This window comes from Panthera uncia (assembly GCF_023721935.1).
Source record: "Panthera uncia isolate 11264 chromosome B2 unlocalized genomic scaffold, Puncia_PCG_1.0 HiC_scaffold_24, whole genome shotgun sequence".
In the NCBI taxonomy this organism is placed as follows: Eukaryota; Metazoa; Chordata; class Mammalia; order Carnivora; family Felidae; genus Panthera; species Panthera uncia.
Window position 1 is genome coordinate 85,364,355 of NW_026057580.1, and position 17,767 is coordinate 85,382,121.

The 17,767-nt window shown below is 38.5% G+C and overlaps 1 protein-coding gene across 1 annotated transcript in view; it reads left to right on the forward strand.

The window, feature by feature from the left end:
• The window catches only part of LAMA2 (laminin subunit alpha 2), a 613,971-nt gene that overhangs the window by 540,619 nt on the left and 55,585 nt on the right, over positions 1-17,767 (forward strand). Inside the window, exons 46-51 of the mRNA XM_049652971.1 lie at positions 734-877; positions 2,520-2,653; positions 4,713-4,872; positions 7,657-7,781; positions 13,241-13,403; positions 14,317-14,461. Coding sequence (XP_049508928.1) covers positions 734-877; positions 2,520-2,653; positions 4,713-4,872; positions 7,657-7,781; positions 13,241-13,403; positions 14,317-14,461 — 871 coding nt within the window. The remainder of the gene's footprint in view (positions 1-733; positions 878-2,519; positions 2,654-4,712; positions 4,873-7,656; positions 7,782-13,240; positions 13,404-14,316; positions 14,462-17,767) is intronic.

A 17,767-nucleotide genomic window follows, 5' to 3' on the forward strand; every position in this document is an offset into this window, starting at 1 on the left:
TTTCTTAGCAATTTATAGTAATTTTTAAAGTACTCGTCAAAAGAAAAAGGAGCTGTTAAATACATTAGTAGGAATAGCCATTGAAAATTATTTCCGTTTCATTTCCTGGCAAATTATTCATTTCCTGGAAAATTATTTCCGTTTCATTTACTTAATAAAAATGTATAATTTTTTCTCAAATGTATGTTCTGAGTGGCATGATTAATATTCTTCGTATTGTTAGAACATCTAGAACAAAATCTAGTTGGCCTCTCCCAACTGTAAGAACAGGAGAGGGTAGGTAATTTCCTCTCGAAAACTAAAAGAAAAATGATGTCCTACTAAAGTGATATGAAAATCACTGAAATTTGAACTGTAAAATTTCACTCAACAACCCTAATGAAGATCATTATCATTAGCTTCATATAAAATCACCTCTGGAAAATGTCCCCACATTCATAAAGGAGAAAGGTATGAAGGTAAGAATTTGTTACTTGGATGCTTCAAAAAACAGTAGCACACTAACATGATATGGGCTGTGAACAGCTCATTGTCCAAATCTCCCCGGGAAGCTGGCTTCCGCGCCCTCATTAATGAGTATAATGGTGTCCACATATGGGCATTTAATGATTCTATTTGATGGTAGAAAAATAACTTCAAAGAAGGGATGATGATGGTTTTGTAGTTGTTTGGGAGGTACTTCACACTTTCTGAGAGATTTAGTCTTGGTTCTTTGTGCCTGTTTTTCTTGAAGATCAAAGTATCTGTGTCTTCCGGGGGTGACTGCATTCGAACATACAAGCCGGAAATCAAGAAGGGAAGCTACAATAATATCGTTGTCAACGTAAAGACAGCTGTGGCCGACAACCTCCTTTTTTATCTTGGAAGTGCCAAATTTGTAAGTTCAATATCCAGCTTCTTCAGTCTCCTGTATGTGTGAATAGGCAGAGGTTAATCCCAGTAGTAAGGAAAATGTATAGAATCTAATAATATGCTCCCAAAATTGTGTTAGGTTTTCAGATTTGAAAACCTCAGAATCTTATGTCATGAAAGTTCTGAAGTATCAAATTAAGTTAGAAGGAAAATGAAATGAAGAAAACTTTTTACAGGGTTTAGGTACATCTGCTTTCATTTGTGAGTATGCCAGCATTTATTTAGAATGATATTTTCAGATCTGCCTATTTAAGAAGAAGGACTAATAGGAATAAAGCTTTAAAAACAAGTCTCTAATGGGGGCGCCTGGGTGGCTCAGCCTGTTGAGTGTCTGACTTCAGCTCAGGTCATGATCTGGTGGTTTGTGGGTTTGAGCCCCACATCGGGCTCTGTGCTGACAGTTTGGATTCTGCTTCAGAATTCTGTGTCTCCCTCTCTCTTTCTGCCCCTCCCTGCTCATGCTCTGTCTCTCTCTCCTTCAAAAATAAATAAACATTAAAAAAATTTTTAAAACAAGTCTCTAAGAAATTACAATGAGCTTTCATGTTAAATGAAAATGACAAATTGTGGGGGCGCCTGGGTGGCTCAGTCGGTTGAGCATCCGACTTCGGCTCAGGTCATGATCTCTCAGTCTGTGAGTTCGAGCCCCGCGTCAGGCTCTGTGCTGACAGCTCAGAGCCTGGAGCCTGTTTCAGATTCTGTGTCTCCCTCTCTCTCTCTGACCCTCCCCCGTTCATGTTCTTCTCTCTCTGTCTCAAAAATAAATAAACGTTAAAAAGAAAAAATTTAAAAAAAAAGAAAATGACAAATTGTGTACGCATTTCCTGCCGATGAAAACTCTTTTGATTCATGTTGAATTTATAACTGAACCTGAATAAACAGAAGTCATATCTACAAATCTCACCCGAAAAGTTTTCATTCCTTTTATTTGGACATTTAACTTTGTATGCATGGGGATCTTCCAAAATGAATAAAATTTTCAACAAATCAGTCATTGCATAAGTCAATACTTGTCATTCAGGTGAGAACTTTTACGTCACCTTAGGTGAAAAATCATAGTTAGCTCCTTAAAAATGTCAGTGTCTGGGACACCAGGGTGGCTCAGTCAGTTAAGTGTCCGGCTCTTGATTTCAGCTCATGTCATAATCTCATGGTTTCTGAGTTCGAGCCCCACACTGGGCTCCATGCTGGCAGCACAGAGCCTGATTGGGATTCTCTCTCTCCCTCTCTCTGCCACTCCCTCTCTCCTAAAATAAATAAATAAACTTAGAAAAATATATATGTCAGTATCCTTGGTGAAAACAATGAATTCTGCATCCAAATATTTTCTTTTGTCTCTACCAAAAGAATCAGAAGGAGAAAAGACTTGTTTGAAAAGTAGAATTAGTTAAATTAACACATATGCCTCAGCAGTAAGGACACACGTGTTGCCTTAAAGATACAATAATAAATATTACTTAATCATGCATAATAATCATATCATTTGAGAATTTTTATTGTGAGACTTATAATTATTTCACATATCTGTAAATACCACCTGTTGAAAAGAACGCTGTTGGCCTCCTCAGATGTCTGATATGTATCATTTTTGTGTTTCTCTGGACTAGATTGACTTTCTGGCTATAGAAATGCGTAAAGGCAAAGTAAGCTTTCTCTGGGATGTTGGATCCGGAGTTGGACGCGTAGAGTATCCAGATTTGACCATTGATGACTCATATTGGTACCGTATTGAGGCATCAAGGTAACTACCTTAATAAAGATTAAGACAATTAAATGACAGAATTTTGACGTACTTTCCCAGTTTAAAAGAAAACTCCTTTTTCCATTTCAAGGAGGTAGCTATGTATGCATGTATACAAATTTTATGTAGTAAATGTATATGTCTATATGTGTGTGAACAGGTCTCTCGTAGTCCCTGTTAGCAACTGACAAACCTTCAAGGTACTGACCAGAGTGACCAGTCCATTTTGGACCGTTCATCTGGTTGTCTCATAGCCATACCATCATACTATCGGTCATACTCTCTCCCCTGAAGAAGAAGTCCCCTGGGACTTGCCCTCGTTCAGTACAAACCAGAGCATGAAAGCTGCCAGTGGCGTCTGTCTTCGAGTGCTCAGCTCCTCTTCTACTCTACACAGCAGCGTTGCCTACAGACAGGTGCAGTTTCTAAATGCTGGCACAAATATATAGTATGTCAGGCCCATACTACTTAAAATGGAAAGTAACAAGATATTGATTCATTCTGTATTTAAAGCTTTAATTCAGTTAACTTCTAGCAGTGTATAGATAACATAGAGAACCCATTGTTGTCCTCAATCCTTTTCCCTCATGTCCTCACCTTTTCCTTATTCCCAACACCTACTGAACCCAGAGCAGCTAGTAGTTGAGAGGTAGAGTGAAGGGCCTGGGGCTAGAGTTGGGTAAAGCAACCCTGGAATGTAGATGATGGATACAAAGAGTTTTACTCTGGGTTTGCATATGCTTAAATGTTTCCATATTAAAGCTTAAAACCTAATGAGAAGAAATATTTTTAGTTCCTTTTTAGATCTTTGGTAAAAGAATGTGTTGTGTTGTGTTGTGTTGTATGTGTGTGTGTGTGTGTGTGTGTGTGTGTGAGAGAGAGAGAGAGAGAGACAGACAGACAGTATGTTGTGTGTGTGCGTGTGAGAGAGAGAGAGACAGACAGTATGTTGTGTGTGTGTGTGTGTGTGTGTGTGTGTGAGAGAGAGACAGACAGACAGTATGTTGTGTGTGTGTGTGTGTGCGTGCGTGCATGCGTGTGTGTAGAGAGAGAGAGAAAGCAGATAGTATGCTTGCATGTGTGATGGTTGGGGAGAGATAAAGTACTATGAGTTTAAGAATATTTATATTCACAGAGGTCAATTTTTCAATCAGAAGGGATACTGGTAAGATCTGGCAAGATGAAGAAGAACCTTATTTGATAAATTCATTCTGTTGTTTCCGGGTACTTTAGTCAACACTACACCCTCAGGGAGAAAAAGATTTCCTAAATGAGACAGCAGGGAGAGACAGAGACACTCAAGTTCTGTTGTGGCCGCTTAGAAGAGAGAGCGGTGTTTCATATTTAACAAGTCATAGACACCAATCACTTGAGAAAATGAAATAAAATAATAATAGCTTTCAGAATTCTATTAACGGAACTTAAAAGCACAGTTCTTCTATGCAATTTGTATACACAACTCTGAAGAGCAGACATTATGCTGTATGCGTTAAGATGGTATATGCCAAACAATAAAAGATGCACAATTCCAGGAAGACTCTACTTCAGCAAGTTTGGATCCAAGATACAATAAGGGATTTTAGGAGAAACGATGGAGCGTATAATGCAGAAGGGTGGCTCATTTGGGGTTCACTTGCTGAATTAAATTAGACAAAATGCTAAATAAAGTAGTATGAACTTGTTGAAATAGCATGTGTTGGTAGATAGTAAAGTGTTTTGGAAAGCAACAGGAAAAAGGTTTTCCATTTAACCAGTGGCAGTTCCATCGGCTAATTGCCACTGCGTCATTTCATATCAACTACCAGGTGCAGAGTCAGGGTATGTGCTTACTGGTCCCTGGCTGAATCTGACAGTCAGCATCCAGCAAAGATCAGACTCTTGGTTTTGACTTGCAGTGTAATGAATCCAGATCTTTTGAAGCTCAGCACCCAGTTATCTCTTGAAAATTCCAAAACAAGTCCTATGTTTCATACCTTTTAAAACTGAAGTTCCTGTAAATGTGATGCATATTCCATTTTCTGTATTTTCTTTCACTTCCTTTCAACGCGGACCCCTCAAGAACTGGGAGGAACGGGACCATTTCTGTGAGAGCCCTGGATGGACCCAAAGCCAGCATTGTGCCCAGTACATACCACGCGGTGTCTCCTCCAGGGTATACTATTCTTGATGTGGATGCGAACGCGATGCTGTTCGTTGGTGGCTTGACTGGGAAACTGAAGGTAGCATTCTCTTTCCCATTCTGTTGATCTCATCTCTGTACATAAGACCTGACGTGATGACTCTAGGGGAAGGCATGATGAAGCTTTGCAAAAACTTGACTATTTTTTCCTTCATGTGTGTATGAAAACGTAAATATATTTTGAGTAGGAATTTCTTCTTCTCTGACTATTCAGTCTGGAAACACAATGTTTTTAAGCCTATGCGTATTTACTTAAACGGTTCTTTTGCCCTTATCGGTGGCACCTGTTTTCTTTACAGTCTTGTTTCAGTTGCCTCAAGAGCAAAGTGTGTTTTCAATATACCCCTTTTTCTGAATCAGCTTATGATTTATTGATACGAAGTGCTATAAAGTTCAAACTTCCATCTAATTAAAAGATTTATGAATACCTTGGGAAATATCACAGGAGTCATAAGCTTCCAAATCATGGTCGGATTTTTAAAGTTTTCAAGTTGCTCTTCCCCTCATTCTTATAGAGCACTGCACTTAATATTCATAATTGCTTCATGACAGGTCCTTGTGCATTTGAAATTGCAAAGTGCCTGCATTTTAAAAGAAGCTCATGTTGATTAAATGGAAAAACGACGTGTCGGTGACATGCAAGAACACAACCAAATACAATGGATAACCCTGGGCTTGTCAGAATAGTCCCGGGATGGGATTAGTCAGAAAATGTGAAAAGCCAGGGTGACCCCAAATTTATGAGAGCTCAACCTTCATAGAGAGCGAGGTTGTTTTATTTGCTTCGTGGATGAGATGTGACTCGAAAGTATTGGAATGGATTCCAGAGCTACACACTAAAACCATCCTCATTTCTTAGAACAGCATATAAATATATATGGCACATAGTAATATATAGTCATGTTGCCAACTTTCTCTCCTCCCCAGAAAGATAAATATAGGGGGAGCACAGAGTAGTATAAAAACCATGCATTTTGAAATCAAATCCAAGTTGGATTCTCCGCCTCTAACGGGCAAGTCACTTAGCCCCTTGGCCTTCAGTTTTCTCAACTAGAAAAAGGGAGCTAAAATATCTACCTTGCTTGCATATTGAAAGGTATGACAATAAATTTTTATAACATTTTAAAGCCCTGTTGTGCTAAGTAATATTATAAGGAATTTACGTGAATTAACTTATTTAATTGTCACAGCAACCCCAAAAGGTAGATAATATCCTCCTCATTTTATATTTAAGGAATCGGAGTCAGAGAGAAATTCAATGACTCGACCAAGGTCACACAGCAGTTAGAGGCAGAGTTGGGATTGGAACACAGGTTAGCAGCCACAGAAGCCTCCATCCTTAGGCACCACGTTTCACTGCCACAGTGAATAGTGAGAGATTATGTGCATGAAATTTACAACAAATGCCTAAGGTGTGGTAGTCACACATTAAATTGCATCCTAAATAATTCTTATTGTTATTCAGATGTCACTAGGCATAAATAAATTTTCTTATGCCAGTTTCAGGGAAAAAGAAAACAGACAAATGATATCTGCAGAAAATCTTAATCATTTGGCCAAGAGTTTCAAGGCTCCTAACACATCAGAATATGAACCAAAAGCTGGAAACAAGTAACTAAATCAACATGCTAATGAAAATTCAAAGGAGCAGGAAAATATCCCAACTCTAGTTTTTAGGATGCAAGAAGGGAAAGCAAAAAGCAAATAGAATCCACAAGTAGGATAATCAACCTCCGGAAAATTAAAAGAGACTCCAACTGATAACAGAGAATTCCAAGGGCCGCTCTGACTTGTAAATGTCAGTGGCCGTGATAAACATTCTTTCTACATGGCAGTGCACCACTGAGTCACAGCAAGAGAAAGATGTACATGTTGAGTTTCACCCAAAATTGTAACTACAAACGTTATCTATTCAGGGATCATCTTCCTACATGTGTTCTAAAACCCAAACATGTCCATTCACTTTTTAACCCTAGAGTACTCAGATAATTTTGGGTCAGCTTTGGCAAAGCGTTTCTAAAGTTATAGGTACCAGAATATAGAATTTATTTGTAATGTGTCCGTGCCAAAAGAAATCGTTGTTTAAATTACAGCCAAGTTTCATTAGAGTAGACCAGGTCATTCCCCTCCTTTGTGATTGTGTTATATATCAAGCTTACGACCTTTCCCTGTGAAAATGACACTAGGGTTGTCATTTAACAAATATTTACTGAGCCCTAATAGGCTTTATGCTGTGTATACTAGCAGAGAATCACAATATGGTCCCTTCTCTTACAAATTCACTCTTTCCCTTCATTCTCCGGAGTTGGAAACCTGCTTGGGTATAGGAGGAAATGAAAAATTGGGGGCAGCACTATCACTAAGTGATCTCTATGTGAGTTGTTTCTTCCCCTTCCATGTCGTCAGTGAGTGCCCCTTCTCCAGATCTTTAGAAAGATGTCTCCTTAGTGGTGTACGGATGCTCTCATTAATTAAATACCTCCTCTGTGTCAGGCACTGAATGTGGTACCATGAATAAATTACCCAGTTGAATTCTAAGAATCCCATCTTAGAGACAAAAAATGGAATCTCAAAGCAGAGAAGTAGCTCACCTGAAGCCGGAAGCTAGGAAGTGTTTATTTACTAATGGTGATAAAATGGCTTCGCACAAAATAACCAGGATCTGTGAGGATACAATAGGGTTAAAGATGAATATGTACAAACCAAGACTATCACAAAGAGCAGATAATAAGTACTCCAGATTTTGCTGCCAATGCCGCTCGTGGGTACTCTAAGACTTCTTGTGAAATTCTAACTCTAACAAATATAATGCTTCTCTCTGCAGAAGGCCGATGCTGTACGCGTGGTTACATTCACTGGCTGTATGGGAGAAACATACTTTGACAGCAAACCTATAGGGTTATGGAATTTCCGAGAAAAAGAAGGTGACTGCAAAGGATGTACTGTCAGGTTAGTTGAGATGAGGACTCCCCTAAGGTCTGGTCTGTGCTTTACAAAAACTTAATTTTATTGTACGATATTCTGTTATTACATGGATGATATGGAGCGGGTTGGAAGGGATCGTGACCAGAGGTGACTTACCATGAAGCTGATAAAAGGTCAAATCCTTTCACCCATTTGGGCGAATGGGAGGTGCCTTGGCGGTACTTTAACTGGTCATGTGTGTTTGTAAAATCTACAGGGCAAGGTAGTTTAACCTCAGTCAGTTAAGACTACTGTCTCTTTCCACTCCAACCACCCTTCATGTCTGGCACCAGGAGGTTTTGCATATCTGTAGCTATGCTGTCATCATCATTTCTTTTTTCTTAAAGAGAGCTTTCCCTGAACTTGTTAAGCTTCAGGCTTCACAGAGCTTGGACACACTCCACTTATGTTTACAACAAAATGGAGAACCCTGGTACAAATTGATCTCCGACAGGATTTTCCAAATAACACATAGGGTCCTATAAGTGTTTTGAGTGGAAACCCATTGGACTTGAAGAATCTGCTTAAGTGGAGAAGGATAAGAAGGGGCCAAGACAGGATAGGAGAAAGTGCCATAATACACATCACCAATTACAACATAGAGGTTAGGGTGTAGGAATTTATTTATTTATTTACTTATTTACTTATTTATTTTAATGCCTATTTATTTATTTTAATGTTTATTTATTATTTTTGAGAGACAGAGAGGAAAAGAGAGAGAGAAAGAGACAAGGAGGGAGAAAGAATCCCAAGCAGGCTCCATGCTGTCAGCACAGAGCCTGATGTAGGTCTCGATCCCACAAACCCATGAGATCGTGACCTGAGCCGAAATCAAGAGTAGGACCTCAAATGACTGAGCCACCCAAGTGCCCCAGAGTGTAGGAATTTTAAAATTTTAGCAAGCATACAAAAGCATGTATAGAGAATAGATATTCTTATATATACCTGAATAGACGATATAAAACAATGAGCTAGAAATGGAGGATTTCTCAGCATAAATGACTTAGAGCCCAACAATCAAGTGAGCCTATTAAAACTATAAAATTTAAGTTAAATACCTAGAAGCTTAATACACACACATAGCAGCTCAACATCACTAGGTGCTAAGTGGTTCATACTTTTAATTTCCAATTAGAAGGGAACATGCACATTGCCAGGACCCAGATTCCCCATCAGTATAGCAGACTACCATTTTCATCTTAACATCATGGACTTGTCAATGCAGAACTGAGGGTAGTTTAAAAGCCTAACCATTCATAGTTTAAAGTGGCTGGGTGAATAATCTTCAACAAAATCTCACATGGAATGTTTTCTGTAAAATGTTGTTAATACAACAAAGACAATGAGGCTCACATTAACATTCCTCTACTCACAAATTAACACCAACTTTTCCCTAAACATTTTTTTGGTAAATTTGTAAAAAGGATTCTCAAAAGCCTATCATCAACAATTGTCCATTCAATGCAGTACATATAATGTATTAAGATTATAACATGCATTTAGAAATTCTGCAAAGATCTTGTGCCTTTAGTATATAAAATATTATATTAATTTATATGATTATAATAGTGTGTTAGACTTCTTCATGGAGGAGGTAACATTTGAGGTGGGCCTTGCCCTGGAGTAAGAGTCCAAAGGAGGAGCTGGCAGATAGTAGGTAAAGAGCATTCTAGTTCCAGGGACCAGGGACAGCAAAGGCTGGAAAGCCAGAGTGTTCTTAGGAAGGGACAAGTAGGGGCGCCTGGGTGGCTCAGTCAGTTGAGCATCCGACTTCGGCTCTGGTCATGATCTCATGATCTGTGAGTTCGAGCCCCGCGTCGGGCTCTGTGCTGACAGCTCAGAGCCTGGAGCCTGCTTCAGATTCTGTGTCTCCCTCTCTCTCTGACCCTCCCCCGTTCACGCTGTCTCTCCCTGTCTCAAAAATAAAATAAACGTTAAAAAAAATTTTTTTTTAATAAAAATTAAAAAAAAAGGAAGGGACAAGTAAACTCTGTTCTGCTTTACAAGTGTGAATTTACTCAGGCAAGATTGGCAAATGGGAGAATGATATCAGTAAGGTGTGGAAGTCATATAAGTTTTGGACAGAGTTCTTTCCAGGGCCACCTGGGTGGCTCAGAGTCCGACTCTTAGTTTTGGCTCAGGTCATGATCTCACAGTGTGTGATTTCGACCCCTGCGTCAGGCTTCGTGCTGACAGTGCAGAGCCTGCATGGCATTCTCTCTCTTTTCCTCTCTCTCTGCCCTCCTCCCCTGCTTGTGCTCTCTCTCTCTCAAAAGAATAAATAAACTTTAAAACGAAAAGTTCTTCCCAGCATGTAAAAGTTTTGCACGACTGAGCAAAGGCAGCTGAATGTTAAGTCTACCCATGAACTTGCCCTTGGTTTGGCCAAGCACTCTGTCTTGGAAGTTCTCCCCCTCCAGCATTGTGCCTTTTTGCCCCCTCTGTCACTCAGCACCGTCCACCCTTCCTTACGTCCCTACTTGCCATCAAATGACTTTCACCTATTCCTTTTAAGGTATAGTTTTATATTTACTGAAATAATTCTTCATTTTAAATATTGTAACATAGCTTTTTGAACTAGGCTAATATTTTGATCAATACTATTATTTTTGTGAGCACTCTGATTATAAAGTTGCATAAGTTTTGAGTGACCCTGCACCAACCCTATTTTTCTGTAAGTCTTGGTATTTGTAGGAATAATTTTTATAGAACTCCCAGTGCCTGGTAGTGTTTTATTTTCAAGAGAACACATATATTTTAACATAAATACCAATCATTCCAGATTTAGACCAGAAACAATTATATGTGGGAGATGTAAAAGCTGAGGCTGTGAGACATAGACTGAGAACATTTTATAGATCTTAGAATGTCCATTTTAGGAATGCTCATTTATTTAGTAGTCAGTAAAAGGATATAATTGTTATGCTTTAGAAAGAATTATCAAAAAGAAAAGAAAAGAGAAAAGAAAAGAAAGAGTCTACCAGAACTATTAAAAAAAAGTATCTTATTTTTCTTAAACTTCTAAAAATCACATTAAAATTGAAACAGAAAAAAAACTGTTACAAATATAATATATTTAACTGAATATTGAAACAATGATGAAATGTTAATGTCCTAAACCCCAATATACTTGTAGTTTTATAGTTAACAAGTTACATGTGGAAGAGTGTGTCTGTTCCAAATAGAAAAAAATAATTAGTCCTTAATAAATGACCAGACATCAAAGTTCAAAAGAGAGACAAAAGGCAAGTTAAGAAGCTTAACCTATGTTAATTATAAGAAAAAAATAGTTACTTTTCCTGGTAAATATTCAAAATGAGTAAGAACACTCCAGTATAAAGTTAGTTGTTGAAGTATTATAGACTACACCTGGAAGGATTCGTTTTTCCCCCATCTCAAAGTCACCCATCTAAAGCCAGGCTTACCTGGATTTGGCCAATAAGTTCAGGGCTGATCTACATCTGTAGGTTTAAAGGTTCTCAGCACAAAACCCTCCCCTGCAGAGTTGCCTTTTACTTGAATAGGGGAATCTTCTAAAGGAATGGAGTAGTAATAGGCCTTAGAAATCATTCACTGATCTAACCCTTTTATCTCAAGGTGACACCTGAAGGGTTAGGGGACTTGTAGCAGGTCCTCACATCAGATTCAAAGGTACCTGCCATTTACTTTGCTATTTTTTTAATTAATATTGAAGGAATTAATAGATTAAGGACATAAGGGTATGAGAGTATAAATATCCCAGAGTTCTTAAACAGCAACAAAAAAAATGTGATATATTTTTTATCCTAATACTTGTTCTGTGTAGTGAGGCTTTATGTTTTTGTTTATTTGTTTAAATTATAAGTGCCAGGGCATTGGCTCAAAGCGTCCAGAAAACTGTCAACAGTGACCCCCTCCCCCCACCGCCAACACTTTTCAGACTGTCAATGGTAGCATGGCAGCTTTAATGCAAAACCCTAGGCTTCAAGAACTCAAGGAACTTCTCCTTACTAGATTCTACACAACAGTCTCTTATCTCTAATGCAGTGCTCCAGAAATTAGCAGGCTTGTTGTAATGATGAAGAAAGACCCAATCACAGCCAATTTATTCACTACCAATTATACTGTTTATTAATAGACTAATTTAGCTCCTCATACTTTTAGTTAACACTTTGCTGGAGTATTGAAAAGCATCTTTTAAGTTTACATTAGGAAAAAAATGTATGACATCATCTGATCTTATTCTAAATTAGATATAACTTAAAATTACAAAGGCCAGACCATGCAAGACGCAGTAAAGACTCTTCCCTTCTTTTTTGTCTTCATTTTTATTTCTCTGTGGTCCAGAAACAGACAGAAAGCCAACTCAACTAAACTATGTAACAGTTCTTCTTTCACAAGCCAATTAATGTTTGTACACTGCTGGTTTTATCATTAGCCAAGATTTTGTGCAAATAATATTCTAGACTCTGGTTATTTTACAATGACATTGCTATAATATCTCTCAATATCTCCCCTCTATCCTCAAGTTAATACAGCACTCCAATTTCAGAGATTCAAGCAGATGCTAATATGCCAATATTTAAAGTTTTAAAAAATCTCCACAATTTGAGACTTAATCTGTAACAACACCATTAGGTTGATCGATAGATGATAAATAACTTTGCATTTGAAAAAGAAATGATTCTAAGTGTCATATTTACAAGGATTATCTTAGATATTTCTTAATGATTCGACCAATATTGATATAATATATATTCTCTGTGAGGCAATTTGCTATACTAAAATCTCTTTCGTTGCACATATGAGATTCTACTATGAGCTGTGTCATACTAGGTGCCGAGTTTGTGACTGACATAAAGCCTGGCCCATTATCTCTAGCTGGTCTCATATGGCTTGCATTCTAGTGAAGAACACAGAAAAACACACACTGAAATAGATAGAGGCATCTCTTATTGTCTGAATCTAATTTGTCCCAGAAAAACCTATTGGATAGCAATAATTTAGAGAGTAGAGACATTTATTCCATTATGTTTTGTTTTTCTTATAACTGTAAGTTTGTATTTCTGACCACCTTCACCCATTGCGCCCAACCCCCCCATTATGTTATGTATATGAGATATGTAATAACACGTTCTCAGTCTATCCAAAACCCCACCTGTTCACACCACTAAGATACACTTAAATGCCACCATAACTTTCCACCAAGTATTTCAGTAAAACATAAAGCATTTAAAACATCAATAACTTATTTATTGAACACCAGATAAAGTCCAGGTAAGAGGTGATTGCTACTTGGTCTAGAATGGTGGCAGTAGAGGTGGAGAGAAATAGAAGGATTGAAGATTTATTTGGGATGGTTTCTGTCCTGGAACAGCTCACAACTGAGTCTCAGAAGACAATTTGATGTATTGAATACTGATGGGTGAAACAGATATTGATTCATGTGAAATGTCTCTCTTCAGTCCTCAGGTAGAAGATAGTGAGGGGACTATTCAGTTTGATGGAGAAGGGTACGCATTGGTCAGCCGCCCCATTCGTTGGTACCCCAACATCTCAACTGTCATGTTCAAGTTCAGAACATTTTCTTCAAGTGCTCTCCTGATGTACCTTGCCACACGAGACCTGGTAAAGACATGCACAGCTGATTTTCCATGATTGATCATTTGTTTGCCTCTTTCCGTAGGATTCCAATACAATTATCAGTTATTGTTAAATTATCAATTATTATTCAAATAATTCAGGGACGGCTGTGTGACAGCCAAGAGTGGGTGATGCAGATAGAACTTATATATTTTCATTGATAAATTCAATTACAGATGCAATATAATTATTACTTATTTTCAATATAGTTCCCTATATAATCCTTTAAGAGAAGCACCCAGTAAAGATTCCTGCAGTATGGAATCATGCAGCACCAAAACTACTGCTTTAGTCTTCTAAACACCTAAGCTGAAAGGTGGTACTAAATGTCCTCCTTGTTGGGGCGCCTGGGTGGCTCAGTCGGTTAAGCGTCCGACTTCGGCTCAGGTCACGATCTCACGGTCTGTGAGTTCGAGCCCCGCGTCGGGCTCTGGGCTGACGTCCCGGAGCCTGGAGCCTGCTTCCGGTTCTGTGTCTCCCTCTCTCTCTGCCCCTCCCCCATTCATGCTCTGTCTCTCTCTGTCTCAAAAATAAATACATGTTAAAAAAAAAAAAATTTAAATGTCCTCCTTGTTTTTCTAAGTCAATATCTCTTAGTAAATTCTTCCAGGGAACGTGTCTTTTAGTTGGCTTAATATGTTTTCATAGGAACCTCCTTCATTCTTCTGTCATAAAAGGATATGCCCTAGTAATTGGTTGTGACCATTGACACCATGATATCACACCCACCAACATTCACAAAATACTAGTACCAATTCTGTTTCTAAAACGGATGTCACTTACCGATCAACACATTTAGCGACTTAGCCATAAGGCCCTATTATAAACCCCACAAAGAAAGTGAATACTCATGTTTCGCTGCGTATCTAATCACTGATATATTTTTACTTCATCATAGAAAGATTTCATGAGTGTAGAACTCACCGATGGGCATGTAAAAGTCAGCTATGATCTGGGTTCAGGAATGGCTTCCGTTGTTAGCAATCAAAACCATAATGATGGGAAATGGAAATCCTTCACCCTGTCAAGAATTCAGAAACAAGGTGAGTTTCTATGGTAATAATGCATTGTGAGCCTTAATCATGCTATCCAACGTTCCCATGTATCTAATCATGAGGAAGACCCTGTCTGTAATTTTAGGTACTCACAAATTCTGTGAAAATTGGATACACTCATCTCTTTGGCTTAGATGATAGGTGACTTGGGTTACACATGACTGATTGAAGAGGCAAATGGTTCTCTGTCATTTTCTTTGAACATTGAAAGCTTAATTTGAAAACATCAAACTATCTTACAACTTGTAAAATTATATCCTGTAGTAGATTTGAAAAGGTTGTGTGCTTGTCTTTCCTTCTTATTTTACCAAGATGTTTCCTTTAGAGCGACTCACACGTGCAATTTGTAAGGGTGGTCGCACAGTTACCAGTTCTTTGCTTTTTAAAAAGGCCAAATATTTGTATGTGTGCAAGTAAATGATCGAATAACAATAATGTAACCTCTTTATAGTTCAGGAACTCTTTCAACATTTTTTTTCATTTGCTGATTTGAGCAGGTATTTTGTTCTGGTGTTAGAGAAAGGGAAACATAGGCTCAAACTTACATGTGGTCAGAGACGTATATATGTAAGATCTCATAAGCAAGATAGAAATCCAAGTCTCTTAGGTCTTAGTGTGCTGCTACTATTATTTAAGTATAATTCCCCTCACTCTGTGTACTATAGCATTACCAATATCTGCAAATGGAACTTTGATACTTCTGTTTATAAAATTAAACCTAATTAGTTTTCATTGTGCCAATGTGATATGTCATGAGAATTTCGGTTTAACTTTGCACCATTCTTCATTCCTGTGTTTAACAAATATCTGGCAAGCACACACCGCATAAGAACTGCATAAGTATTGCATAAGAACTGAGTGAGGTCTGTCACAAGTCCTTGCCTTCAAGGAACTTGCACTCTAACGGGGGAGATAGGCAAGTAAATCAATGGTGAGAAAAGCTAATTGCTGTGTCAAAATAGGTATAGTAGATGGAGGCGCCTGGGTGGCTCAGTCGGCTAAGCGTCCAGCTCTTGATTTTGGCCGAGGTCATGATCTCAAGGTTCATGATTTCAACCTGGGAGTCAGGCTCCGCGCTGACAGTGAGGAGCCTGCTTGTATTCTTTCTCTTTCTCTGTGCCTCTCCGACTTGCATGTTCTCTCTCGCTCTCTCAAAAATAAATAAATGAACTTAAAAAAAAAAGTATAGTAGGCTAGGAATCTCAGGAGAGAGATGTTTAAGTCACACAGAGAGGTTGGCGAATGCCCTGAGGCATGAGCAGGAGTTGAGAACTTCACTGGATGGACAGCACCTTTGGACACTTCAGAGAGGTGAATGTTGTGTGAGAGCCTAGAGGCCTCAGAAAGCATCATACATCATCAGACATCAGTTTCCAGTTGCTCTTCCTTGTAATATGGAGGTCTGGAGAAACTCCTTAGTTGGAACAAAACCTGGTTTGTGCTTATATAAGTTGGAGTACTGCCGTATACATTGTTCCAGCATAAAATACGCACAGTGCACATTTGCATGGGGGAGGCTCTGCATAATACTTAAGAAGAGTGTTTTACTCTGTTTGACCCAACATTTCCCAAACTTCTACGATCACTAAAATCTTTCCATTTATGCAAGACTAGCATTCTGCTGAACACGATTTGGGAAAGGCTTTAGTTAATGTCGAGGAGCAAGAATTTCCCATCCCTTTCTGGGTCCTTCTAGCTGGACCCAAGAATCAAATTGACAGAGACAGATTAACAGGACAAAATCCGATTTGATCGTGTACATGCAGGGAATCCACACACACATGGAAATTCCAAAGACAGGCAAAATGAGGTATATGTGTCATTGTGAACTGAGAAGAAGGTAGGGGTCTGGGACTTCAAAGGGAAGAATGCAATTTACAGGAAGATAAAAAGAAAGGGTGGGGGAGGGGGTAAATGTTTCATGAATAAATGTTTGTTGAGCCACTCAGAAACAATGGCACACAGAAGACTTTGATCAGACAGGCCTTGCTAGGTTCCTCTCTCTGTCAACTACACCTAGTTCACAGTGCAATGTCATTATCTGTGGTGATAGTGCTCTTCTGGGAGCAGGTCCTCTATCTAAATTCTTCTAAGCAGTTGTGGGGGAGGAAAAGGGCTTTTCCTGAATCAACCGGGTTTTGGTTGCTTTTTTCCTACAAGTATTGATTTAAATCCCAGCTAGATAACATACAGTACAATATTAGTTTCAGGTATAGAACTTAGTCATCACTTACATCCAATACCTGGATGTGAGTACTTGTGCTTATCACAAGTACCTTCCTTAATACCCATCATATATTTAACCCATTCCCCAACCTGCCTCCCTTCCAGTAACCCTCAGTTCTCTACAGTTAAGAGTCTGTTTTATGGTTTATCTTTTTCCCCTTTGTTCCTTTGTTTCTTAAATTCCACATATGAATGAAATCATATGGTATTTGTCTTTCTCATACGGTATTTGACTTATTTCACTTCGCATAATACACTCTAGCTCCATCCACATCACTGCAAATGTTTTTGATTGTTTGTTTAAAAAAATTTAAATGTGTTTATTTTTGAGAGAGGGAGAGAGAGAGAGTGTGTGCACCAGCATAGGAGGGGCAGAGAGAAAGAGGCAAAGAGAGAAACCCAAGCAGGCTCTGTGCTGACAGGACAAAGCCTGACATGAGGCTTACTCCCACGAACTATGAGATCATTCCCTAAGTCAAACTCAAGATTCAGACATTTAACCAACTGAGCCACCCAGGAGCCCTGGTTTTGATTGCTTTTTAGCTCACACTAGTCTTCGTATATAAGTGGCTCATCTTGGAGTAGCCTGAACTTGGCCACTATAGTTACTACAAGTAAATCCGTAGCCTAACAGGATGTATGTTGCCAAAAAATTTATGAAATGAGGCTAGAGAGATAACAGATCCAGTTCATAAAAGGCCTTATGAATTTCAACTTTATCCTAAAAGCTGTAGGGAACTACTAAGAGTTTTAATCTAAAATGTGACACCATCAGATTTGTGCTTTAGTAAAGTTCCCATGGAAAACTTTAAAGGGTAGATATCTGACAGTTTCAGGGGCTGCTGCAGTCCGCAGTAAACCAGGTGAACAGTGAGGAGAATGAAAGCATAAGAATGGAGAGGAAAGAGTAGAAATGAAAGATGTCAAGCATTTTAAAATCAAAGAGCTTTATTTATGATATACTCAACATGGAGGCTAAATATTTTAAAAAGGGACATCAAGAATAATTCCTTCCTTTTTCTTAAACAACAAAACATATTTTAGTGCCATGTGCCAAGCTATTGGATC